The 26,730-nt window shown below is 37.7% G+C and overlaps 1 protein-coding gene across 1 annotated transcript; it reads left to right on the plus strand.

Annotated features, from left to right (window-relative positions):
• LOC102222867 (RNA-binding protein 38-like) lies at nt 1-25,580 on the plus strand. The gene is made up of 4 exons (XM_005801792.3): nt 1-531; nt 4,600-4,723; nt 7,697-7,751; nt 24,038-25,580. Exons 1-4 carry the CDS (start codon nt 310-312, stop codon nt 24,387-24,389), a joined length of 753 nt encoding a protein of 250 aa, XP_005801849.1. The 5' UTR covers nt 1-309; the 3' UTR covers nt 24,390-25,580.
• Nucleotides 25,581-26,730: the final 1,150 nt, after the last annotated feature.

Raw genomic sequence — 26,730 nt, forward strand, 5'->3', positions numbered from 1 at the left:
GGAACAGACGCACCGCCTGTCGATTGGACCAGAAGCGGAGAGAAGGAAAGCGCCGTGAGAGTCCGCCGGAGCTTAAAGACTTTGCGTGGGATTTTTGTTTTTATTTTTCCTCCAGGACGGGAGGTTTGGAGGCACCTGTCCGCTTGAGCCGCATTTCCCTACAAACTCCGAGCGAGGCTGAAGCATGGACGCGGTTTTACCCTCATTGTTACTATTAATATTATAGGAGGTTTGTGCGACCGCTGCGCGTAAAGTTATCCTTCCTTTCTCTCGTCTCGCTGCTTAGTTTTGGGTTTTCCACCGAGCTTTATGAGTTCGCCGCTGTTTCTGGGTCAGCTGCTCGGGGTCCCGCTAGAAATAATGCCCCCCACCATGGAGAAGGACACAACTTACACCAAGATCTTCGTCGGCGGGCTGCCCTACCACACCAGCGACGCCTCACTTCGGAAATATTTCGAGACTTTCGGGGACATCGACGAGGCGGTGGTGATCACGGACAAGCAGACGGGGAAATCCAGAGGATACGGCTTTGTGAGTTGATATCTGTTTTCAGCCGGTATAAAAAAAAATGACGCAGATTGACTTTGCTGACTGCAAACTGATTTCTTAAATAGTGTCTCAGCTCCTGTCAGGGCCTCCTCCACATACACACACACACGCACACACACACACACACACACACACACGCATACACTGCCACTTTGTTTAAGCAACAACCGCATGCAGCGTGTCAGATGCTGGCGGTCACATGCTGGCGGCGTGAGGAGCAGGTTATTTCTTGAAAGTGTGTCATTAATTATCCCCGTCCTCCTAAACTACAAATGAGCTGCAAAAACACTCCGCTTTGTAAAAGCAGCTGCAGCTGTTGGCAGATGTCTCTGCTGGGGGAGAGGAGGGAGTCTTCAGTCTCAGAGGTGTGACATGTCGGTTGGCTGTGCGAGATAAGGCTGATGTAGTTTCATTATGACTTCCTCCTCCTCCTCCTCCACCCCGTCTCTCTCTCTTTCTGCCAGATTTGGGTGTTTGTGAGTTTCTGAAAGTGATAAAAAAAAAAAAAAATGAGAAGGAGTTGTGGGTATTGCACTTCCTCTCGGTTGGGCTGATAATTTGTCTCTTAAAGAAGGAGTATTGTGTGAAATTGACTTTTTTTTTTAGCTTTATATTATGCTGAAATGCTTTTCTCTTATCAGACATACTTGGAGTGTTGCTATTATTCGTTCATAAATGCTTGAGAAAACCTTGAATCTCCTGGAGGTTTCAGCTCCTCCAGAATAGCAGCAGCAGTTACCAAACACCTGTTATAGAAACTACTTATCAGTGCAAAAATGTTGTCAAAAGCTTAATGGAGGAACATTGGTGGAAAGAGCAGGGGCTTCTTAAAGAGACAGAGACCCAATTTCAAGTCAAATTTCTTTGAAGTCATGTTTGATATATATAAAGCATTTTTAAAGCAACTGAAGGAAGCATAATTACTTGATTGTGCTGTAAAATGATAGCATGTGTCAGAAAATTACATAATACTGCTTATCTAATGATTTAATGCGATTATACTGGAATCACTTTTTACCAGTCGGCAGTTTTGCATCATAGGGTTGAATTGGGATGTTTGTCTTTGAATCTCATGCTGACTTTATGACTGGATTGCAGTAAAATTAGAAAAATTGATTTACAAAAATTGCAAAGTCAAATTTCTTTTAAGTCATGGCTTTTTATAACAACTGAAGGTATCATAATTACTTGATTGTGCTGTAAAATGGAAAACACATAATACTGCCCCTTTAAAATGATCTGCAAAACCAAATGTTGGTATGTTTTTCGTTTCACTGCCCCACTTCGTGGTGGTAGAGCCATCTGCAGCTGTGGTTTACCTTGTATATGAAGAGTAGCAGCTCTGTGGGTGTTTGTTAACCTTCATCGGCTCGCCCAGCTTCCATCTGTTCCCTCCTCAGCTCGCTCCCTCAAGGTAAATTTCTGTATCTCATCCTCCTACCCACCACAGATCAGCCCACGCCGGACCCGACGCCTGGCATAAAAATGCAGATTCCTCCTCTCATCAGGCAGAAAGGGGGTCCTGTTTCGCTTTTACACAAAAACAAAAAGAGAGAGGAAGAGAGACTGAATGATTTTCTGAACAGACAGGAGTCTAGTGGTTGTAAAACGTTTTCTGTTGGTTGCAACCACAACTTCAGACTCAACACAGGAATTTACCAACTGATGCAAATGATTCAAACACTTTCACCTTCAATAAAAATCTTAAAGGTGCGGCATGTATGTGTATTCAGGTCATGCTTTATAAAAAGTACCTTTAATGTAATTTCAGCTCCAAGTCTTTTACAGATATTTTTGCCCATCTTTCTTTGCCAAATTCCTCAATCTCAGTCATATTAGATTGAAATTGTCTGTGATAATCATTAGGAAGTTTTGCCACATATTCTCATTAGTATGGACATACTATCTCATTGGTATTCTTTGATCTAAACCAGGGATGTCCAATTGTTTTGCACTGTGAACGAAAATAACCAAATTGAAAGCACTCGGTTGGGGCATCTTTTGCTACAATGAAAATGCAAAATAGTTTTATCGTCAATCTTTGTTTTTTATGATTTAAACATGCAATATTTTCATGAAACAAAGTAGGAAAGAATCATTTATTGAAGCTTATTAATTAACGACAGGAGTGAAGGTTTCTAACTTTTTGTTTTATATTTTTTTGGTCTTGAAAATGTTTTTTTGTCTAATCTCAGCAACAAAAAGGAGAAAATTTTCCACTTCGATAATATTAAAAATGAAAGTAAAAAACATGGTTATTAAAATAAATAAGACTTTCCCAACATTTTCCATGTATAGAAAGCTTTTATCTGCATAAGCTCCATTTTCACTGATCTAAACTGCACATCAATTTATGCCAAGGGCCACAAATGGCCCCCCAACCTCATATTGGAAACCCCTGATATAAACCATTCTGCTGCAACTTTGTATGTTTAAAGTTGTCCTTCTGAAACATGAATTTATATCCCTGTTTTAATTACAGGATACAGGCTTTTTTCTATTTGTAGCTTCAGTAATCTTCCTTTTAACTCTGACCAGCTCCAGTGCATGCTGCTGCCACCACCGTGCTTCACCATAGGGGTGGTGTGTCAGGGTGTTAGTTCTCCACACTGCATTTTTAATTTACGCCGATGAAATCTGTCTTGGCCAAACTTTAAATGTTAATCAAACTTTAGCCAAACTTTTAAACATAAATCCTTAAACTTGTCTCACAGCAGTGGCTGTTTTCTTGCCAGTCGTATATAAAAGTAAAATTTTTGGTTTTATCAGACTCTCCTAATTGCAGCTCCTCCAGACTTACCAAGGATCTTGTTGCTACTTCTCTGAATAATCTTTGCCCAATCTGTCTGCTTGATGATTGACCTGTGATATATTTAAAGTTCAGGTAATTTTTTATTGTAGCTCAGAAGTTTTATAACCCTATTCTGCTTTGAACTTCTCTACTATGTTATCTCTGACCTTTCTAGTGTGTTTCTTATTCCTGGTGCTGTTTATTTATTTATGTTCTCTTCCACAGTGTTTCCCAAAATTGAGATTGAGAATAAATAAGTGTGGAGTCTTAAGATCATCTTCAGAAATGAAACAAAATAATAAAAATCATGTCGTCTTTTATGTTTATGGTGTAAATAGAAACTAGCAAAATAGTGGCTTCTGAAACTGTTTGTGTTGTCATTGTACCTTATGTAGTGACTCAGTCGTAATTCTGGTATACTTTACTAATAATTGAGGTTAAGAAAGTCTTCCAGAGTCACGTTTTGGGTCGGAAACTGAAAAATGTGAGAACCACTGATCTAATAAGGTCCAATAAGGCCCTTACAGATCATCTGTTTTGATGCTCATTGGATGTTGCATCAGATCTTTTTTAGGGGAATCAGAGTAAAGGGGGCTGACTACAAAGGCATACTACATTTTTTAGCTTTCTTTCTCTTACAACAGATGTTGAAAACCAGATATCCGATCCAATCTAAATTTATGAATGTTCACCATCTTGTGTTGATTTATCACTGGGGTCTGCAACCTGCGGCTCCAGAGCCACAAGTGGCTCACCTAATGTGTTTAAAAGCAGCTCTAATAACACCATATTCAAATTTTAGCAGTTTTTTATGTAATAATTGCATTCAATTTCCACTGTGTTAACATTAAAAGTATGAGGGAGTTGTACTGTGTCAATTTTTTTGTCATTAGTTTGAAAATTTGCCAAACACACAACATAAGGAAACTTATTTTCCTCTTTTTGGCAAAAAATTTTATGTTTTTCTTAATTTAAAAATTAAAAATAAATAAACTTTTTATAATACATTTATTTCAGTAGATATTCTTTCAAAAAACATAAAATGTGTTTGGTCAAAAGGTCATGTAACATTTATGGCTGTAGTGAGGCTTATTGAGCTCTTTGGCGTCTTAATGCTGCAGATCCCTGGTCAAATAAAATCCAAAGGAAATTCATTGAAGTAAATGTATTTGCAGTAAGGTCACAGGCCCCCTTTTGTCTTCAGCGCGTGGCTTTAGAGAGTTTTCTGAACGGATATTGATCAGCATCATTGTTTGCAGGTGACCATGGTGGACAGGGCAGCAGCAGAGCGGGCGTGCAAAGACCCGAACCCCATCATTGACGGCAGGAAGGCCAACGTGAACCTGGCGTACCTTGGAGCAAAGCCTCGCAGCTCACAAACAAGTACGATTACAGCTGAACACGCCTTATTTCATCTGCTGGTACAAATATATAACAAGTGTAAAAGTTTTTTTATACGATGATGATCGTTTAAAAAACAGACAACACCCTAATAAAAGCAGGACTGATTCTTTCCTCTTCATGACAGAAGTGTATTGGTAAATTTGAGCTTGTTTAAATGAACATGTTGTATATATTTGATCAAGTTAGTTTTTTTAATTCCTGCTGATAGAGAAATATTTAGGATACACTGGCAATGATAGGAGATTTAAGCTGATTAATATGAATATTTATCTTCATAATTTCTCTATATAAAGAGTTCACAATATCATAGAAACAATATTCTTATTTTCCTTATGATTTAACACACAAAAAAACATAACATTAGTTTTAAAATTAATTTTTGCCTCCATATCAATCTGAGAATTTAGAGTTTTGCACCTTTTTTTCTCTGGCATAAGATTGTAACATCATTTATGCATTAAAATCCCTCACTGTGCCTTTTATGCCATTACATCTTATCATAAATATTAGCTTCTCTTTGCTTTTGAATACCAAACCTTCTGTACAAGAGTGGTGGTAGTTTCACTCATCTGCATGATTAAAAAAAAGGGAAAATACAGTTATTTTCTGTCGGATGCTGATATTTGCAGAAAATTGTCTGCAAATAATATAAGGATAATATTTTTAAAAATCACATAGTTCTCGACCTAAAGATAAAGAAAAGTAACACATTTAACTGGCATCTTCTGTTTTTGTGATGGAATAATTTGAAGTAAATATTCAATGACAAAAACTACTGAAAACCTGCGTTTGTTGTTATGTCTATAATTAAAAAACCTTAGTTGGCTCTTTATTATTTTTAGGGAAAGGTTTTAAGAGTCACTGTGGAAGATCCAAAGAGCCACTGGCGTTTCCGGACCCTCAGGTTGCAGAGTCCGACTGTAGAGGCTGAAATGATGGGAAGATTCTTCTTTTCAAAATATCTAAAGCTTGGTCAGATTGGATGGAGATAGTATGTGAAAATCAGTTTTCCAGTCTTACCACAGATGCTCAGTTGGATTCACGTCTGCACTTTGAATGAGTCATTCTGATATTGTAATGTGCTTTGATCCAAACTCTCCTATTGTCGCTCCGGCTTTGTGTTTGGATTTGTTGTTCTGCTGGAACGTGAACCTCCGCCTCAGCCTGAGGTCTTTTGCAGCTTCTAACAATTTTCTTCCTTCCAGTATTGTCGAATATTTTTCTCAATTCACCTTCTTAACACATCACTTGATCAAATATTTGGCTTTTCTGGATTTTTTCCCATAGTTCAGAGTGATGTCAACCCATCCAGAGCCGCCATCTTGTTTGACAAGCGTGTTTTATTCATTTGGAGTTTGAATTAATGACAGAATATAAGGGTCAGGCTAAGATTTATTTATTTTAATTAGAAGAATAAGGTCATAATATTACAATAATACAGTTGTAATATTAGAAGAAGAAAGTAGTAATTTTATGAGAACTCCAACACAAAAAAAGGAATGTGGAGCATCTTGTAAAGTTATTCATTGATATAAGTTTTTAGTGCTTTGCACTTGTAATTTTATGAGAACTCCAACACAAAAAAGGAATGTAGAGCATCTTGTAAAGTTATTCATTGATGTAAGTTTTTAGTGCTTTGCAGAAATACTTAATCTTTTAACACATAAAATTATTAACAGAGACGATTTTGCAAACTGTACCTGTTTCCAAGAAAGAATTGCATGAACTGAGCTGTTTACTATAAATCCTGCTACCTTTATCAAAGCTTTTTTCCTCACTAAAACAAATTTTTTGTTGTAATTTTGAGAAATTTTTCAGGTATAATTTCATCTTTATTGTGCTAATATTATGACTATATTGTTGTAAATAAATAAAAAGTCTCATAGCCTGGCCCTAGCACATTGCCGTACAACTCACAGAAGGGACGATTGAGATAAAAGCCACTTTTTCAAAGTATTTTCTGTCATTTGTAGTTTCTTTCTTAGAAAAGAAAGCGAGAGGGGAAAAAATTGATTAAAATTGGAATTTGAATCTGTTAAGAAAAAGTCATATGTTTAATTTTCAAGCCCTATCCCCCATCCCTACTAGAATCTGTGTATGTTTAGGTTAGGTGGATAAAACTTGGTAAACCACAGGTATGCTTGCCACTCAACTGAATATATCAGCCCTTCTCCACCCTTACATTTGGTCTTTGCGTTAGCTTTCCTGACGCCATTTTTTTTTCTTCTCAGAGATATCTACCACCGCACATGCTGCATGCTTTCCCTCTGAGGTCTGACCTTGAGAACCTCTTTCCTTCGGCTTGAAACAGCCACGCGTAGGTGTGATTGACAAACAGTGGCGCCAACAACAACTGACTGTGTTGCCTTTATTCTGGAGCCCGGCACTGCAACGCAACTCCCCGAGCATGCAGCTGAAGGGAGATGGCAGCGCTTGGTATTTTGTTATTGTGTTTCAGGGAGGCAGACAATGCCTAGAGAAAGAGGGGATGGGACCGTTATGGGGAAGAAATAACAGCATGTCTGTCTCGTCTTTGTCCTCCCAAAGAACGAAAACGTGCGCGTAAATATATGTTTGAACAAAAGAAATGGTGAAGTCACACAAGCATGGTAAAGAAAAATAGATTAACGGAGGAATGAAGAAAACAAGTTGCAGAGGAGGAGAAGAGGAGGAGGACAACTTTCTCCTTTCTTACTCATCCCCCAATTGATTCCTGATGAAGTCTAGAGGCAACAAGGTCACAGATGTTTGTCAGAGAATGTTGTGCAACTCCATTTGTGTGACAGTAAATGTTGAGGGTGTAACAGTCTGTGATACCATTATAAGCATGCTAATATCTGAGTGAAACAACAGAAACACTTCAAGGAAGAAAAGCAGCTCTCACTCTGGATGTCTGTGCTACCAGAAGCTATAAAACATCCCCTCTGTCTTTCTCTTTGTCTTCCTGTGCAGCTCTTTCAGCTGGAGTTCACCAAGTCCTTCCTACGTGGGCTCAGAGGCAATACGGGTAAGACACAGAACAATCAATAAGGCTGTTTCCACCTCACTCTCTCTCTCTCTAATTTGTGACATTTGGATCCCTGCATCCTGCTGTGACTTGGGTTTTGGATACTGTGGCCCTGCAGTGCTGGAGAAAAAAAACACTCAAAATAAATGATGTCTGTATAAACTCTAAATCGCGGACTAGAGGACTGTGTCTATAAATATACTCTTGAACTGGATGCATCCTCTGTCTGCTTCTCTTTCTGGTCCATTAAATGCGTGAGAAGCTCAATTCTGAATTTCACACACACATTAGCTGAGCTTCACTGAAGCTGAGAGGAATTTAGTTCAACTCCCTCCTCTTTTTCTCATCGTACACACACTCCTCTTCACTCGATGCGCACTGTTACTGATATTAAAACTTGTCTTCTGAGGCAGAAAGAGACAGAAAAGATGCTTAGACACGGATACCCTTAAAATATCTTTATTCAACAGAAGTAGCATCATACTGTTGGCAATAATAAGGAAAACATTAAGCTACATATGTTACCATGCTAATGTTTACTGTGGCTTTTGTTTTTGAAAATAAAGTACAGATTTGGTATATAAGACAATCATTAGTCGTAGTTTTGTAGATGTGCTAGCACTGGATGATATGGTTGAAAAACATCACAATATAAGGGTTTCATATCAGTCGATATCAATAATTATTGATTGGTTTTTTATTTGAAATATTTAAAATGTTGCCAAACTGGAGACATGGCCTTTCCTCTTTTAGCCACTTTCCAGCTATTCTTCTCACTTTGTTGTTTTTGTTTGTAAGCAGTTATTAAACTGCTGCTGCACAAGTTATTCAACAGGTTGTTTCTAGGTAAAAAACAACGATTGCATTAGCTGTTGCTAAGTAACCAGCGATTGAGTGAGTTAGTTGATTCCACCAACTTAGCTTAGATGTTTTCCTGTATTTTCATTGTTTGGGAGTTGCAAAAGGAGGTGCTACTCTTGATTTATGCGATAATAAAAACAGAAGTAATCGTATTAAGATGTGAATTTCATAAAGGGCGCTGCTGTCATCTAATTAATGAAAATATATTTCACTTAAAATAAATTTGGATGGTTCTAGATGGAGGATCAGTTGAAATTTGTTGAAATTCAGGTGTAAAAGATACAAACAGATGAAACGAATATGAAACAGGAGACTGTGCAGCAAGCGCAAATTTACTACTTAACATGGTGTACGTGTTCTCTCGATAATAACAGTTTTGTTTTAATGCCAAACATTATTGCTCAAAACAAGGATTGGTTTCATCACACCAGGAAGCATTCTCCAATCAGACTTTAGGGAGATTCAACCATTGGACCTGGATGTTTAAGATTTTAGATTTCTCTTAAGAACTAAATTCTTCTTCAGTGTTGCTGTCAGCCTATTGGTTCCTTCCCTCACCAGTTTCAAGCTCGTCTTTTGAATCGTTTTAATGAAATTTCCAGTTTTTTATAACGTTTTAGTCATCCGACACTCTCTCTAATCACTGATTACTTTGTGTCATGGTTCATAAATAATACCTTTTAACTTTTTGTGCTTTTCTCTGGACTAATACCTTTGTACAGATGGCATCCATCAGGTCATTTGTAATCATTAACATATTCAGGCTTGATTGTCATTTAACTGCACATTTAAAAAGTACATGTCGTGTTGCAAGACTCTAATAATATTAAATAAATACATGAAATAATAAATACAAAGCATGACAAATAGCTAAAATAAATAAACAATAATAAGTATAAATGTAAGTGTCCGATATTTTCAGGAGCCATCGCAGCTGCGTCCAAACAGTCGTCGCCATGGCAACAGAACCGTTATGACAGTCATTGTTTTCGATCAGATTCAATGTATGAAGTGATCTTAGATCAGGATACATTTTGATTCTTACTAACTGTTTTCATAGGGTTAGTTATTCTTTAGTTAATAAAGAAAGATGCTTTTGATACCTGAATCTTCTAGTTTTCAATTATTTGAAAAAAATATCACCCCTTTCCGGCTTCCCACAGGCCGACGTGCTGCAGCTACAAAAAAGCCCATTAAAAACCAAAACTGTTGCGAGTGCTATTAATATTGCAGCCCTCAATTTGTGAATGAGGGATGAGGGAGTTTAAGCTGACCCAGATGGGCCTATGAATGAGTGATGAGATGAGGTGTGATAGAAAATCTTCCAGAACGAGGGCAGACATTTGAAACACAGCGTTTTTGGTCTTTTAATCTCTGCTTCCAGGAAGACTCGCGGTTTGACACCTCACAGATGGAAACAAAGCAGGCAACAAACGTCACCTGGTACGCTAAAACTAACAGACACACCCGTGAGGCGAACGCAGACAAGACACAGAAAACCCCCCAGTTCAAGCTTTTGGAATCTTTTCCTATGGTGTCTAAATAATTGATCAAATACGTGGATTTGCTTTTAACTTTTAAAAAAAATGAAGTTAAGCACAAGTTTTTCTATGTTGAAATAAAGTGAACGTTTTGCTTTTAACGTTAATCTTTAAAGCTAATATTTATTATTAATTAGTCTTGGATTTTTATTTTTGATTTAACTGAAAACATCTACTAAAGCTACAAGACAACTTTGTGTTTTATTTCTCTAACAGCTGGACAGTTATGATAAAACCTTCACTGAATAAGCAGATAAACATTTCTACTGCATGAAAGGAAGTTTTTAAAGAACGCTCTGAAGATATTACTTCCACAGAGTGTGCACCCATGGGCGCCAGATTATGTTGTATTATTTGGAAGCTCTTTTGGAAAAATGCATTGATAAAGCTACAAGGTTGTATGGGTGACAAGCAGAGAAGCAGAAGTATAATTTTGGACTATCGTTCAGGTGCTTGTGTGTGCTTCAATGTATCTGACATCTTAACTGTTATGAAGGACGGCGTGGAAATGGTGAATGAAAAATAAGTTTTGAAATGATCAGCTAGTGTTAGCAAGAGAGGCAATGGTCTGTCTGTGAGATTAGTAACTAGAAGTGGTTTGTTCATTGCTAAAACTATTTTTTGACATGGTTCTCATGAAAAACAACATTACTTTTGTGCTTTTTTGATAGAATTAAGGTACTGAGCTACTGAATGTAGTTTATTTCAGCTCTTGAGGGTCTTCTAGGGTTGTTGTGCCAAAAACAGATCACAAGCTTAGAGGAGGCATCACTCTTGCTGTGGCAGCTCTTAAAATGGATAATCACCAACCATGCCAAATCAGACTGGCTACATAACTGTCTGCTACACCACACGGGATGTTTATGTTAATTTGTGTTTATTTTAGCTTAGTTTTTAATGGCATGATTGGTTGTATGTCATTTTTAAAGCATTCATTGTTGTAGTTCTGTCATTTTACTAAACGTGTGTTAATTGAAATTGCTTTATAAATAAAGTCGGGTTGGATTGGATTGCATGGTCTTTCTCAGCTGAGGTTTCTCACCTACGAGTCACTAAGGTCTCCAAGCGATGAACACAGAATGTGAAACCTTTTGGTGTATATTTTATTTAATCAAAACACTGTCAGCAAAGAAAAACTATCTGTGGTTTGGCATCTAGGCCTTAAGTTTAAAGTGAAACATAATTATGTAAAGTAAATGTCTAGAGATGTGGAGTTGCTGTAGCTTTGGAGTTACGTTGTTGGTCAAAACTGGAGCAAACTTTTTAACATCTAACCTGAAATAAAGGTACAGTTTTTGTTATACATGGTCATTCAGGTAGAGTAGTCTCACCACAAAAAGCTTTTAAATCCCGCTGCAGTGTGCTGGTTTGATAAGTCTCTAATCACTCTTCATTTACATATTTCTAGATTTCAGACCTAGAAGTGAATATAATTAAGAGCTGCAAGCCTGAACACAGTTAAAAAAAAAGTAAAGTTGTGAGCAGGATGGTGTTTATTTTGAAATTATTTCGTAATCAAATGTTATTATGTTCATTATTATAGATCTATTGTTTGTTTGCTTTTCTTGACTGAATCCAAAGTGAAAAACTGATCTTAATACAAATGTCACTGCTTGCATTTTGCCAGGAAAGCATCACTGATTCAATCAGATCTGAAATCATTTCAGGAAAATATTTCTGATTCTAGTCCTGATGTACTATTCTTTCATCAGCTTAAGGCTGATGTGGCTCAAATCAAAGATGTAAAACAAGAGAATTTGTTAATTTCTTTTCTAATTGATTGCTTAGTCTCATGTATTAGGTAATAAATTCTGTATTTTTCTTGTTGCTGATCTTATCATTTATTTTTATTTGATTGGATGTGAGCAGATTGTCTTCATGCAGCCCAGCAGGATAAATACTTTTCTTTTTCTCAGCTTCTGTAAAGTTTATCAGTGTTGTGAAAGTGAGCAGAATCCCCCTTTAATCAGGTAACAGTTTTAATATTTGCATGTTTTCTTTCATTCTCAAACACAAATCTCTGAAATAGACGTCGAACAATCAGTTTGTGTTTCACCGCAATTTATTTATCTGTTGTGAAACAAGAAGTGAGACCAGAGCTTGCGACATTGGTAACCTCAAGAGGTCTTGGTGCTGCACAGCTGCATGAGGTATTGTGCTTTGAGAAAACAAACAAACAATAATTTGTCAATTTAGATTTAATACTGTCACTTCAAATGTTGTGTTATAAATGTAGGAAGTCAAGGATTATTTTAGAGCTAAACCGATGGAAAGAGATATGAGCGAATGTTGATGTTTTAAATTTAATTAAGTAGATTTCAACTTTCACTTTGAATTCATGTTTAAATATGGTACCAAAGAATCCTGAAACCTGTGACATAATAAATAAATAAATATCTATTTTTTTGTCCTGCATGTGCAAAGGACACATCTGTCTCTGCTCGGATGTTTTTGCTCTGAGGCTGTGTGTGTCTTTGACATGATCAGTATGACTGCAGTCAGTTCGCAGCTTTTGTTGGCAACATATTGGGAGTTTTTATGAGAGGCAAAAGTAAAAAAACAGAGCTAAAGGTTCAAGCTAAGCAGTGCTGACAACAAAGAACGAAACAGCTTTATTGCCAGAATCATCCAAATGACTTACACTATTTTTAATCTCTGCCTTTAGAGTATAAACTTCTGTAATATCTGCTTTTCATTTTGGATAAAAGTGGCGATATTGGACATTTTTACAGTATTTCACCAGATTCGCCCATTTTGTAGACTTATTCTTTTGTATGTTTACATTTTTTATACAAAGAGGTGTAGATGGTTAATTGTAGGACAGTACAAGGGTTAGGAAATGAGCGGGGAAACCATTTGTTTTCTGTATTTGACCTGTTAATTACACATAAAAATGACAAACAGGCTTTGGCTGGTCCATTGGTGCATTTTTACTAAAAAGAAACGTTGGGAGCTGTAACCAGGCTGTCATGATAACAAATTTTGTCCCAAACGTTATTGTAATAAACAATAATATTGTTTTGAGACCATTTTCAAGCAATATGATCGCCACGGCTTAATAATGCAAGAACACGTTCACAGAAATCAATAAACTTTAAATTCTGATGAACATTCAACACTGGAACCTGAAGACATTTCAAATATCCAAAATAAATAAACAAGAAATAAAAACAACTTATGAAGTCTCTGTAAACAAAATTGACCTTTAAAAAAAGGGCTAGTTGACACCAAAACTGAAGACTTTTGTCATCTGAAAAAAGTACAAAAATGATAAATCATGCAAATAGAAATTATTGAATTTGTTTTAATTTATCCCACAACTAATTGAGGCCAGCCGACCCAGAGGACTACAGACCAGTTGCTCTCACATCTCATGTGATGAAGGTCCTGGAGAGACTGGTCCTGGCCCAGCTGAGGCCTCGGGTGAGGACGTTTCTAGACCCCCTGCAATTTGCCTACCAGCCCCACTTAGGAGTTGACGATGCTGTCGTCTTCCTGCTGCAACGAGCACTGTCGCACCTGGATGGTGGAGGAGACACTGTGAGAATCACATTCTTTGATTTCTCCAGTGCCTTCAACACCATCCAGCCTCTGCTGCTGGGTGAGAAGCTGCGGAGGATGGGTGTCAACGACTCAGTGATCTCCTGGGTGACTGACTACTTGACGGGCAGGCCACAGTTTGTCCGTCTGGGCAGTGTCCTGTCTGATGCGGTGGTCAGTGACGTAGGAGCTCCACAGGGAACTGTGCTTTCTCCCTTTCTCTTCACCTTGTACACCACTGACTTCCAGTACAACTCTGAGTCATGTCACCTACAGAAGTTTTCTGATGACTCAGCGGTTGTCGGGTGTATAGGGGATGGAGGGGAGGGGGAGTACAGGACACTGGTGGACGGCTTTGTGGAGTGGTCTGACCAGAATCACCTGAGGCTCAACATTAGTAAGACCAGAGAGATGGTGATTGACTTCAGAAGGAAGAAGATACCTTCACGGCCACTAAAGATCAAAGGGGAAGTGGTGGAGGAGGTGGAGGATTACAAATACCTGGGAGTTGTAATCGGCAACAGACTGGACTGGGCATCTAACACTGACGCTGTGTGCAAGAAGGGGATGAGCAGACTATTTTTTAAGGAAGCTGAGATCCTTCAATGTGTGCAGCAAGATGTTGGAGACCTTTTATCACAGTGTTGTTGCCGGTGCCATCTTCTTTGCTGCTGTGTGTTGGGGAAGCAGCATCAGAGCCAGCGACTCTAATAGACTAGACAAAATCATCAGGAAAGCTGGCTCTGTACTGGGACTAAGGCTGGAGTCCCTGGAAACTGTGGTGGAGAGGAGGACACTGAAGAAGGTTCTGTCTATTATGGACAATAAACAGCCCCCTCTCCACCACATAGTGGACAGACAGCGGAGCACCTTCTCACATAGGCTGCTCCAGCTCCGCTGTCGTAGGGACAGATACAGGAAATCCTTCCTGCCACATGCCATCTCACTGTACAATAAAAGCTAAATCATTGTTCTGCACTAATCAGTCCAATTTTGCACAACTGCACTGTGGCACACTTGCTGTACATATATTTACATATACATACTGTATCTGCATTTTTTTAATCTTTGCAAGGACTGCTCTAAGCTGCTTTTTATATTGACAGCATGTTATATTTTATTTTTATTTTGTCTACAATTGCTACTCAGTGGTGGTTGTTGTGTGTCTTGTCTCTATGCTGCTGTAACTGCAAAATAATTTCCCTGCTGGGATGAATAAAATAATTCTATTCTATTCTAATTGATGTATTGCATATTGTGAGAGGCCTAGCTGTAACAACAAACAAAATATAATTTTCAAGAGGAATCAAAGAATTTAATCTGATTATTTAGGATACAAAAATATCTGGAGTTTCATAAGCTAATCAGATTTATTTCCATAAATTTCACAATAAACATAAACTCTATTTAAATGTGTCAGCAGGAATTTGGTTGCTTTCACCCCTTTTCTTCCACCAGTCTGCTCAGACAAACACTCAGACTATAAACAGCAAATATCAAAGATAAACAAGGCACAGCTCTGTTTGCTGCCTCTGCGTATTTGCTCAAAGTTTTAAGAAGACGGAGTACGCCTCGACGCTAAATGTGCCTCTGAGATACAACTGAATCTGGGTGGTTCCAGTTTAAAGGAGCGACTGGAGGGAGGGTGCGTCTGTCGCCTGTGGTCGCCCGCTCGTCTGCCTGCAGAGACAAGGTTAACGCATTTCCTTAGCAGAAAGGAAGTTGCTCCCCCCCCCCCCAACAGGTTTTTTATGTTTCTATTTCTTGAGAGAAACTAAGAGAGGACGGAGATGAATGTGTGGTGAGACGTGTTTAAGATGGTGTGGGAGCAGCTGGGGGAGGATTTCCTGTTGAAGCAGAGGAACTGAGTGGGGTGACAGAGTCGTAGCACACACCTGTGGCCGAGGGTCTTCAGTACAGCTCCAGAGCTGGTGATGGACACAATGCTGGAGCTCATTTTATATATTCATACCAAAACCCCAGTGCTTATATTTCCTCTTATTTTTTACAGTCACACCCTGATTGTTCTCTCTTTTCCTTTCACCTATTTCTCTTCATCTAAAGTTATCATTTTCTCTTTGTTCAGGGCTTTGCGATAGATGACAAACCCTCCGGTGGATTTTTTTCCCCCTCAGCTAGGGACCTAATTAGAGGAGGCCCTTCTGTTGGATGAAAAAATACAAAGTCTGAGAAAAAAAAATCTGAAAGCAAAACACAGCTGAAAGCTTTTCAAAATGCTGCTGTTGTCGTTCAGCTTTGAGCTTTTGTTCCTGTGAAGTGTGTGTCAAAGTGCTACATTCAGCTGCCACCTCTTTTTTTTTCTATTTTCCTGTCAGAGCAATGAATGTATGCGAACAGTGTTGAAGATATACGTAGAGGCAAGTTTCTGTCGAGTATTTCAGGCTAACTTAAGGATTTTGTGTATATCATGCGCCTTCAGGCAGATAAGGAACGGGGGAGAGAAAAGCGAAGGGGAACTAGAGAGTTTACAGATAAGCACAGGGCCGGCACAAACCTTTTTGGGGCCCTAAGCAGATTTTCATTTGGTGGGCCCCCATGCCAACAGGCTGGCTCATAATTCCTCAGCTACTCTAAATGTGTAAAATACCTACTACAATTAGTAAGTATGTTAATTTGATATATTGTTTTAAATATTTGAAAGTAACGTCAGCAGAAAAACACTTACTTAATTTAAATCAAATCAAATCAACCTACTTATAATACCTTATGTTTTATTTGTGTACCTATAATACACAAATATTTATTATATATAGCTATAAAAAATAGATCAAAATTGTCACGTGTAATTACATTTATTTTGCAAAACCTATACCAACTAAATGTAAGTTTTAGTTTTACAACTATAAAATAGTTTGTATTATATATACGCATATATACATCTATATGTATATATTCACGTATATACATACATATATATGTAAGTATACTGGTATATCCTGATGTTACTTTCAAGTAGTTAAAATAATACATTTTATTATTAATTTCTCATAATGTCGCGTTTTGCTCTTGTGGGCCCCCTGGTGGCCCTTGAGGGCCCTAAGCAGCCGCATAACTCGCACATGTCTTGGGCTGGCTCTGATGACCAGCGTTTAAAAAAAGCTATACTGATGCAAAACGGAGTTAAAGTTGGTTAAAAACAAACTTTTTGGCTTGGTTTGTTGTGCATATCCATATTTTTTTCCAGCTCTGGATGCTCTGCAGTGCGTTTATTCGTTAAAGCTAAAGCTCACAGCTCCACTGCACTTGAAGGAGTCTTTTCAGTTTCAGGCCCTTGAAGACATATGATAGACCAGTCAATAGTTTTTGTCTGACATTAGTATAAAGCCCAGCCCTTTGGGCAGAGCAGCTGAATGGAAATCAACAGCTTGCAGGCAGATTTATATAAAGTGAAGGTCTGTGAGACATTTTTCCGATTCCATCCAAATATTGAGTTGCTTGTGTCAATACTAGAATAACTGATGTACTTGAAGCAGAGAGGTGAACGCTCTCTGAGGAGATGGAGCTGGTAATCATCGCTGCTTTGAGGTTTTAACCTATTATAGATGACCACTGAGGAAACTTCATCCACATTTAAAAGAAAACACATTGAACATCATGTACTGGTTTGGACCAGGCATGAAAACTAAAATAAACACGCTCAGTTCAGATAGTTTTTACTGCGGCAGTGTGTCTCTGCCTATTTTAACATCATTGAGCTTTAATAACTCTTATATATGTGGTATTTATATAAGAGTTGTATAAGTACTCTTATATAAGAGTACTTACAGTATATACTCTTTATTAGATAGAACAGCCAATTAGATGGCTGTTAGAACAATTAGATAGAACAGATAAAAAATAAATGTTCTTTTTTTTTTACTTAGATAAACAAATCCTTATCTTAATTCTGAGATTTCCCAGAGATGACGAGCATTTAAAAATGCAACTTGTTCTAAACATGCATAAGTTAAAATTTCTAAAGGTATGAACAGAAAAACTTTGCCTTCCTATTACCTGCTGGAAATGCTGCTCTCTCTTTTTTTTCCGCAGAACGGAATGTCTCAACATTTCACCGAATACTGATTACTTTTATGTTGCTTCCTAAATCAATGTGATATATCTAACAAAGAGATCTGAAACCTGCAGCTCCAGAGCTTGAACCTCAATATTTGGATTGAATTTCATAAAGAATGACACTGAAAGTACTACTAGTATGCGTTTTTCTTGCAATTAAGTTGGCAATCTATGTACTTTTTATTTTATACATTATTTTCCGTCCTACAGAAAGAAATTGCGAAATTTCACGTTTATCTTTGTTTTAAATCCTAAAAATAGAAAGAAAATTTCCTATAACAGATATTTACATATATATAGCAAATATCTGAAATTCTAGGTTGTCTTTTTTCGAAAAGTCGTGGCATTTGCAGTTCTAAAGTTTTATTTGGCTGATCTATGAGTAAATCTGTCTCTCTATGTTGTAAAAGTTGCAGACTTCTGATTTAACCTAATTGAAATTCAACTTTAAGCCTTCACTGAGTTCAGCCTGTTGATCTCAGCATTGATGTTATGAACACACTGACTGGAAAAACATCAAATTTTGGAGTTATCAGACTGCACAGATCAAACTAAAAATCAGCTAATCAAATCAGTTTTGACCAATAAAAACGTGATCTCTAGTACAAATACTTTAAAAAAAACACTTTCAGCTTCTTAAGATCTGGGTTTTTAGAACATCAAGAGCAATTTTGGGAGTATGGGGGTCATTACTCACTCATTTATTACGCCAACTGTGTAACATACCCTTCAGAGTGCAGTCTAAGGCGCACAGAAATCATCATGACTGAGTTGTGATATTATCCAGTAAACCCGTCAGTTGTTTTCTGCTTTCTCTGACTCACTGAAACAGGGATTGGTGATACAGACAGAAACGCCTGAACCGAGCGTCCGGCTCCGACGCCGGCCCACACTCCCTCAAGCCTCTGTGTGTTTATGAGGACAGAGGGTCATGAGTGTGCGTCTCTTCGACTGACTCACATCCCTCATGCGAGCGCTTAAAAGTGCGGCTGGCTCAAGGCGTGAGAGATACCGTCGCCGATCCTTCACCTCAGACGCAACCCTGACCTTCGTAGGGAAAAAGACAGAGGAATAAGCGGATGTTTTCACGTTTATTCTCTGTAGTCATTGTTTGCTGTCTCTTTCATCCTATGCCTGGTTGGAGTGCGGACGGTGAGGGGGAGTGCTTTCTAGTGGAAGATGGCTGTGAGGGAGTAAAGCCCACAGAGGGGAGGGAGATGGGAGTCAGCGGAGGTTATTCTGCTCTCATGAGTCTGTTAGTGAGCGTACACCCATGCAGCTGCGCCAATTAGTCCTGCCATGCTTGAACCCCCACTCATTCACCACACACACACACACACACACATCTCCTTCTAAGCTACTAAACTAACGACACACAACCTGAGACATGTGCATTACCGTCTTGCCTGTTCGCTCTCCCTGAACGTGATGAGTCTGAGCGTGCTTACATCTTCAGTGTGTGTGTGCGTGTATGCGTGTGTGCTTGACAGTCTGCAGTGATGTCAGGCCCGGGAAGGAGCGAGGCGAGTCAAGGCGAGGCACAGCTCCCTCCCTACGATAACGCTGTCACATCGGATCAGTCAGGCCGAAGCACAGGCGGGCGGGCGGGCGGCCGCGGCAATGACACTGCACTTCTGCTCCGGGTGACGGGATTCAGAGAGGACAAGGAAGAGCTTTGTTTTGACTTCACATGTAGCTGGATGCCATTAGCTTGCAGCTTCTTAGGTCTGAACTGCTCAATATGTCCAATGTAACGGCATGGTTTCACTATTTTATTCAAATTAAGTGTGTTTATCTTTGAACATTTTCAAGTATTAAATACAAAGTCGGCTAATTAAAGAGTATTTAACAAAGTATTTAATTAACTATTATGAAATCCTAATAGAGAGGCACACACTAGGGTTTCACTAACCAATACTGATTTTAGGTCCTATTTGTGGATTACAATTTGGACTAATTTCATATATTATACTAAAAACTATAACACAAACACCTGAGTACAAACACAAAAGCTTACCAAGGATGTTTAGTCTCGTTTCTAGTGCAATTATCTTAGTACAATTTGAAAAAGGCTAAACCAAATTACAAGTAACTTTCTTTGTAGATCTGGAAGCTTGTAAGGCTTCTAGATCAGTCAGTACTATTTCCACTGACAGATTATTTCAAGACATTTTTCTAATGTTATAAGTGAAATAATCTGTTTTTTCAACATTAAGAAGGTATTGACTTAAAACAAGCTTCTATCTTGCTAAAAAGTTACTTTTAAGTTATTTTTGTCTTATTTTGTCTCTGGAAAAAACTACGAGTCCACGGCACCAAACCCCATTAAAAACTTCCTGGTTATTCCAGCAAATATTGATTTCTGACCTCTTCCTGAGTTAAAACATTAGTATTGTTGTTTCTAAATGAATATGATTGTTTTCTTTGCATTGTTTGAAATCTGAAAGCACTGCATCTTCTTTGTTATTTTGACCATTTCTCATTTTCTGCAAATAAATACTTCTTTTCTTTTCTTGGAATTTCAGAGACATGTTGTCAGTAGTTCGTAGAATAAGAGAGGAATGTTAATTTTACTCAAACATATACCTATAAAAATCCAAATCAGATAAATGGATCATTTTAAGTGGTCTCCTAATGTTTTCCGGAGCTGGATTTGCACTAAAAACCAGACAAAGATTCTTGGTAAGATTTTGTATTTTTGCTGTTTTTGTTCTCAACTGTTTCTGTTATAGTTTTTAGTATAACATATGATATCTGTCCAAATTGTAATCCACAGATCCATCCTAAAATTAGTATCCGTTGGTTAAACCTTTACATCAATACTATTTTAAAGTACCAGCTCCACTGGCAGACTATTTCACTTTGGAAAAATGTCTTGTTCCTGCTAGTGGATCAGTACTTTTTAAAATCAATATTAAAGGAATTATTTCTTTTACTTTTAAAAAGCTCCCATATCCTGCTGAAAAGTTACTTGTAAGTTAGTTTGGTCTTATTTCAAGTGTGTAAAGATATCTGCACTACAAACTAAAAAATACATGGTAAAACTGTGAGTTTTTGCTGTGAATTTATCCATCTCTTTGCAGATTTAGCTATAAAGTAACATTTTAGTTCGACCAACATGTCTCTTCTGACCTGAAGTAATATTTTTATTTTGGAGTGGCTCAGCTAAAGTCTATAAAGATTAAGGTGATGGCAAAGATTTTTACCCAACTTCAAGGACCAAGAATTTTGTCAGCAAATATAGCTAAAAAAAAAAAAAAAACAGGTTCAGAATTATTTAAATCTAACTTAAAAGTGGAAAAGCTTTGCATTATATCGTCTTTCATGTCATTGTGGAGGATTTGTTTTCTTGCTCTTTATACAAAATTGCTTCATTGCTTAAATGACCCAACTTGGGCCGGGCTTTAGCTGTCACAAAGATGATCTATATTTTATTTATTTTCCCTTTGAGAGTGATAAAGTATTTTTGAACTGAGCTGAATCTCACTTTTGACTATAAAACACTTCAGAAGAGTTCATTATCATCTCAAATCTGGAACATTCGAAGCTCCTGAGGCTACAAAACAAACTCAATTTATCGCCCTTCTTTCCCTGCACTCCACACTTGGAAATAGGTTTTTTGAGAGGAAACAGGCTTTTGTCTTGAACCAAACATGTACTGCTTTGTAGTTTTATTTTGGTTTTTTTAATAATTGAACTGTCAGTCACATTGGTATTTATCATACTAATTCATACCTGTAGCATCTGAAATGAATCTCTTTGGGGTTATTATTTTGCACTTTCTAACTCTTTGTTGGCTTTCGTTTCACCTGTTTTCCACTTGTAAATATTTTTTCTCATAGTAGAATAAGGGATCTCAAATTACTAAAATATTATACCAGATATTCAAGTGGTATTCAACTGCTCCTTTAAGGTCATTGCTAATGGTTTTTTTACTGTAAACTATCACACTAACATCAGGAATATCTTTAAGCCCCAAATAAGGGGACTAATACGCCATCTTGTCTTTTCCCAGAAACAGAAAACAAACATTGAAGAAAAAATGTCTTCTGCTGTGTTTAGAAACAAATATTGAACTTTACACATTTTTTTAACTTGATCGCACACTGACCAACATGATATCGGACTCTTCTTACGCATAGAATGACTTTACATTTGGTCTTGTATTTGATTGTTTTGCCTCATTTACATTAGCTAAATTAAACACATTTTCTTTTAGTTGGTTTTTGATTGGGACCCAGCAGGGCCAGAGGGGTTAAAAGTGGAGTTATTTTTGTTTGAATTACTTTACGGGCTTCATGAGAGTGATGACAGGCGCATTCTGGTGTGCGTCTGTGTGTTGTGAACACAGCAGAGTAGGTGAGAACGGGCCGAGACGCTGTGTTTGTTGTGAAAGCACACTTGATCGCTGCTCTGACTGTGCTTATGGGTAAGCACCTTTCACCTGCTCCCATTCAATGACAAACTTACAGTCACGATAACCGGAACGTCTCCAGGCGTGAAAAGAGAAACGCAAGGGTTGAGAACTGCCTCGCTCTGCTGTTAGCATTTTAACACCGCAGTGTAACCTAATTCTTCTGACATGATTGCTGTTGCTTTTGCCAGATGTAACTGAGGCAGTCTAGGTTAAGTGGGCAGCCTCAGGCAAGGGCATGAGTGAATACAGGAGGACAGTAGAGAGATTTTTCTCTCATTGTTGAGTGTTGATGTTCTCATAAAGAGCAGCTACTGCTGCATTTTCTGTCTCTGAGTGCACATGGTTCAGAAACTAGAATACATTCAGTTCAGAAATGTATGAAATCATGTATAAATGTTTAATTTGGATTAAAATAGGATTTGTTTTACGTTTTTTCAGTCAGCGTGCTAATTAAATTTAAACTCAGGGGAGAATATCTATTTTAAACCAAATGATGAGAACTGCAATTAAGGGAGGTGGAAAACGCCTGTAACGAGATCATTGCTTTAGATATAATGAAAAGGACTTTCCATACAGTATGTAGCAACATTTATAAATATATAGAACCCAGCTGGGTCCAAATATCAATCAAATAGTTGTATTAATTTTACTACAATCCAGTCATATAGTTAGATTCAATTACAATGTAGTTATTGTTTAATTCCAGTTGAAAAAAAGTAATTTATTTAGTGATTCCAAGATAATAGCATTGAATCATTAACTGTGAAGTAATTCTGCAACCCGAGTGTTGTGAAGAGACAGTTTTTAATTTAGATAACTAAACCCAGAAGTACTAAACCAGAAGCATTTTCTAGTTGGTGCATGAAGATGACGCACCAATTGTTTAGAAATAAAACACAAAAAGACGGCGGAAGGAATGCCTTACAGAGGAAAGACAAATAAAAAGAAAACATTACTGGCTCTGTCCATGAAGGAGAAAAACAAAGAAGCGCTGAGTCACTTTCTATGGAAAGAAGAACAAGAAAAGTAGAGATTACAGAAAGAGAAATAAATACGTCCAGAAGAACAAATCGAACATTTTAACATTTAGGCCAAACAAAATGCCAGTTCACAAACATATTTGGAAGAATCATATTAACACCCACTTATCTCTTAAAGAAGATTGTAATGTCTGTCACATTTCTGTGTACATAAACAATTATGGTTTTTGTCTTTTTGACCTGCATTGTTCTTTTTAGGACTAAAAATTCTTATTTTAGAACAAAAATGGCAGCAAATCCGACCTAATTCCTGGCATACAAATTCAAAAATACTTCATGGACAACAAAACAAAACAAAACCCCTTTATTGATTCAAAAGGGAAATTAGGCATTGCAACTCATTAATTCAAAGTCTTCAAAGAGTTATGGTACACTGGAAAAAAATAAAAAAAACATCTCCAATTTAAGGTAAAATACCAGTTGCTGTGGTTGCCAGAATTTTACCGCATTTATACAATAAATACGGTAAAATTTTACCTTACTTATACAGTAATATTCTGGTGGTATTTAATGTAAATTAGAAATGTTTTTTTATTTTAAAATGTAGGTTGTAATGGCTTTTGGGAGGAAAGATATCTTATTTTACAGTGAATATACATTAATGTACCAATATATTTTTAGTTTTTGTTACTTAAAAGAGGTTATGGGGGTTTTTTTTGCTTGTTTTGTTGTCAATTTTTTTCAGTCATCTATCGTTCTGCGGAAGAACCGTTTGACTTTTGTCAGTAAATAATATAAAACAGACGGTAATCATCATCCTCAAAGCCTTCCTCGTTCATCCCCCAGCTCTAACCTGCTCCTCTGTTCCTGCAGGTTCACCCAGCAGTACGTCTACCCCCAGGCGTTCCTCCAGCCCAGCCTGCTGCTGCAGTCCCACCTGAGCCCCACCGCCACAGCCCTCACTTCTCCTTACCTGGAGTACAGCTCTGCCTACAGCCCCTACGCCCCGTCGGGACTGGAGCAGTACCCCTTCGTCCCCTCGCCGTCGCCCTCAACAGGCTACCTCAGCTACAGCTTCTCCCCGGGTACGCCGACGCCCGCGCTCACCGCTCCTCCCACCCCTCCAGCAGCCATCCATCCTCCCCTGGCCGCGCTCACCGCCGTGTCCGCCACGCCGCCGGCCTTCCTCCATTACCCCCTCCACCAGCCCGACCGGATGCAGTGAGCAGACCTGAGCAGCCAATCAAAACACTGCTGCTGATTGGAGGCTGGACCGGGTTTATAAAAAGGGCTTTTTGAGAGAACTCTCTTTCCTCGGTGTAACAGATAATGATCATCCTGCGTTGTCGTCAGCACACACTGTGAATGTTTTTCCAGAACCGGCAGGACTCTGTTGTGATCTTTTAGATGCTTCTTCTGGGCAGGAGGGAACGTAAAGTAAAGACAAAGAGAAATCCGTCTTTCTGCCATGTTGCTGCAGCTGCATTTTCTCCAAAGGTACTGCACTGAATTCTGGACTTCAGCCAATCCGAGAGCCAGGTTCTCTCTGAAACACGGGGCCTGTTCCCTCTGCTTCAAGGTTACCTTTCTATCTGAGAGGACGATTTCTCTCTGCACCCAACTTATCATTTTTATTACTCTCTCCTTTCAGCGAGGAACAAAAAAAAGTTTATTGTAATCCCTCTTTGTTCCTGTTATCTACTGCTAGGAGGTTGTAACATGAGCATCTTCACAGAATATGCAATTAGGATTACTAAGGATGAGTAAGAACTAGGTAGGCAACACTGGCATTTTGTTTTTGTTGTTTTTCTATTCCTAGAGCATTACGCAGAGCACAACTCTGTCAGGATTTAAACACAACATTCATAAGATTTTTTTTTTAACTTCTTTTGTCTTCTGGACACATTTTCTGTTTCTTTCATTTTAGTGCCCTCCACAGCTATTAGCAGCTCTAGTAAAAAAATGAAGAAGCTCAAGAACAATTAAGTTGAAAAAAATCCCACATTCAGAAAAAATTATTATGTCAGACTTACTGTGACCTTTAAATACAACTGTAATATATATTTTTTAAGTTGATCTGTGTCTTTTTTAGTCATATTCTACATCTTGTGAGTTAAATATGACACAAGAAAGGAACTAATATATCTTAGCCACTCTCCAAACAGGTCAGGTAAATAGCTTTAAGAATTTAAATAAGCAAAAACTAAATTATTAATATGTAAAAATGCACCAATGTTAAGCATGGTGGAGGATGTATGATGCTGGGGGTCTGTTTATCTCATAAAAGTCCAGGGAACTTTGTTATAAGCATGAAATCATAAGCTCTTTAAAATGCTGGGACGTTTTAAATAAAAAATCTGGTTTACTCCCAAAGAAAACTGAAAGAGCTGAAAATATTTTTGGTCTAATTTCTAGTGCAAATATCTTAGTCAACTTGAAATAAGATAAATCTAATTTACAAGTAACTTTTTAGCAAGATATAGGAGCTTGTTTTAGGTCAATAATTCCTTAATATTGATGAAAAAGTACTTGTTCCATTGACAGATTATTTCATGTTTGATATGGGAAAATCATAATAAGTGAAATAATCTGCAATGGAAATGGAACTTTTTCATCAATATTAAGGAATTATTATCTTAAAACAAGCTCCCATATCTAGGTGAAAATGACTTGGAAATGAGTTAAGTTTTATTTCAAGTGTATTAAGATATTTACACTAGAAACTAGACCAAATAGAGCTGGTAAGACTTTGTGTTTTTGCAGTTGAGTATCATTTAGTAATTAATTACACTGTAAAAACAGAAATTATTTTTTGTCTGGTTTCTAGTGAAGATATCTTATTACACTTCAAATAAACCAAGACTAATTTACAAGCAACTTTTCAGCTAGAAATAGGAGCTTTTGTCAATAATTCCTTAATATTAAATTTAAAAAGTACCAGGTAAGAGTGAAATAATCTGCCAGTGAAACAAGACATTTTTTCCATCTTAAGTGAAAATGTCCACTGATGGATTATTTCACTTTTAACTAGTACTTTTTCATAAATATTAAGGAATAATTGACTTAAAACAAGGTCCAGTTTCTTGCTTTCAAATGTACTAAAAAACTAGTCAAAATATCTGGTAAGGATATTGGTTTGCCAATATATGTGGAGGGCATTGAAACGTGTGTTTGAATGTTGGTAGCCTGTATGTGTGAATGGGACTCAGAGCGTTGCAGCATACTGCAGAGCTCTCATCCAGCCTCTTGTACCATTGTCCAGTTTTTTTTTTTCTTTTTGCTATGTTATATAGACAGGTTCTTTAGCTAAGATAATGGAGTCTTCTGGTGTGGAAGACTGTGGCACCAATGTTAGTGGTCTAAACCAAGCCATATGTCAGATTTTAAACAAATATGCAAAATAAAAATGAATGTTTGAAGTGGGTGGCTCTCGGTTTCTTAGTTCTCTGGTAACTATGAGTGTTATCTACTGAAACTGTTGCAGCAGCCTAGAGATTCATGAACTATACATTGCAAATGTATAGTATATGAAGTAGTGCAAATGTATTTTGCACTATAAGTTTTTT

The sequence above is a fragment of the Xiphophorus maculatus genome, chromosome 1, assembly GCF_002775205.1.
Source record: "Xiphophorus maculatus strain JP 163 A chromosome 1, X_maculatus-5.0-male, whole genome shotgun sequence".
In the NCBI taxonomy this organism is placed as follows: domain Eukaryota; kingdom Metazoa; phylum Chordata; class Actinopteri; order Cyprinodontiformes; family Poeciliidae; genus Xiphophorus; species Xiphophorus maculatus.

Coding starts and splice junctions, on each gene's coding strand:
- LOC102222867 (XM_005801792.3), top strand. CDS start 310: ATGAGTTCGCCGCTGTTTCTGGGTCAGCTGCTCGGGGTCCCGCTAGAA. Junction 532..4,599: donor AATCCAGAGGATACGGCTTT/GTGAGTTGATAT, acceptor CATTGTTTGCAG/GTGACCATGGTGGACAGGGC. Junction 4,724..7,696: donor GCCTCGCAGCTCACAAACAA/GTACGATTACAG, acceptor CTTCCTGTGCAG/CTCTTTCAGCTGGAGTTCAC.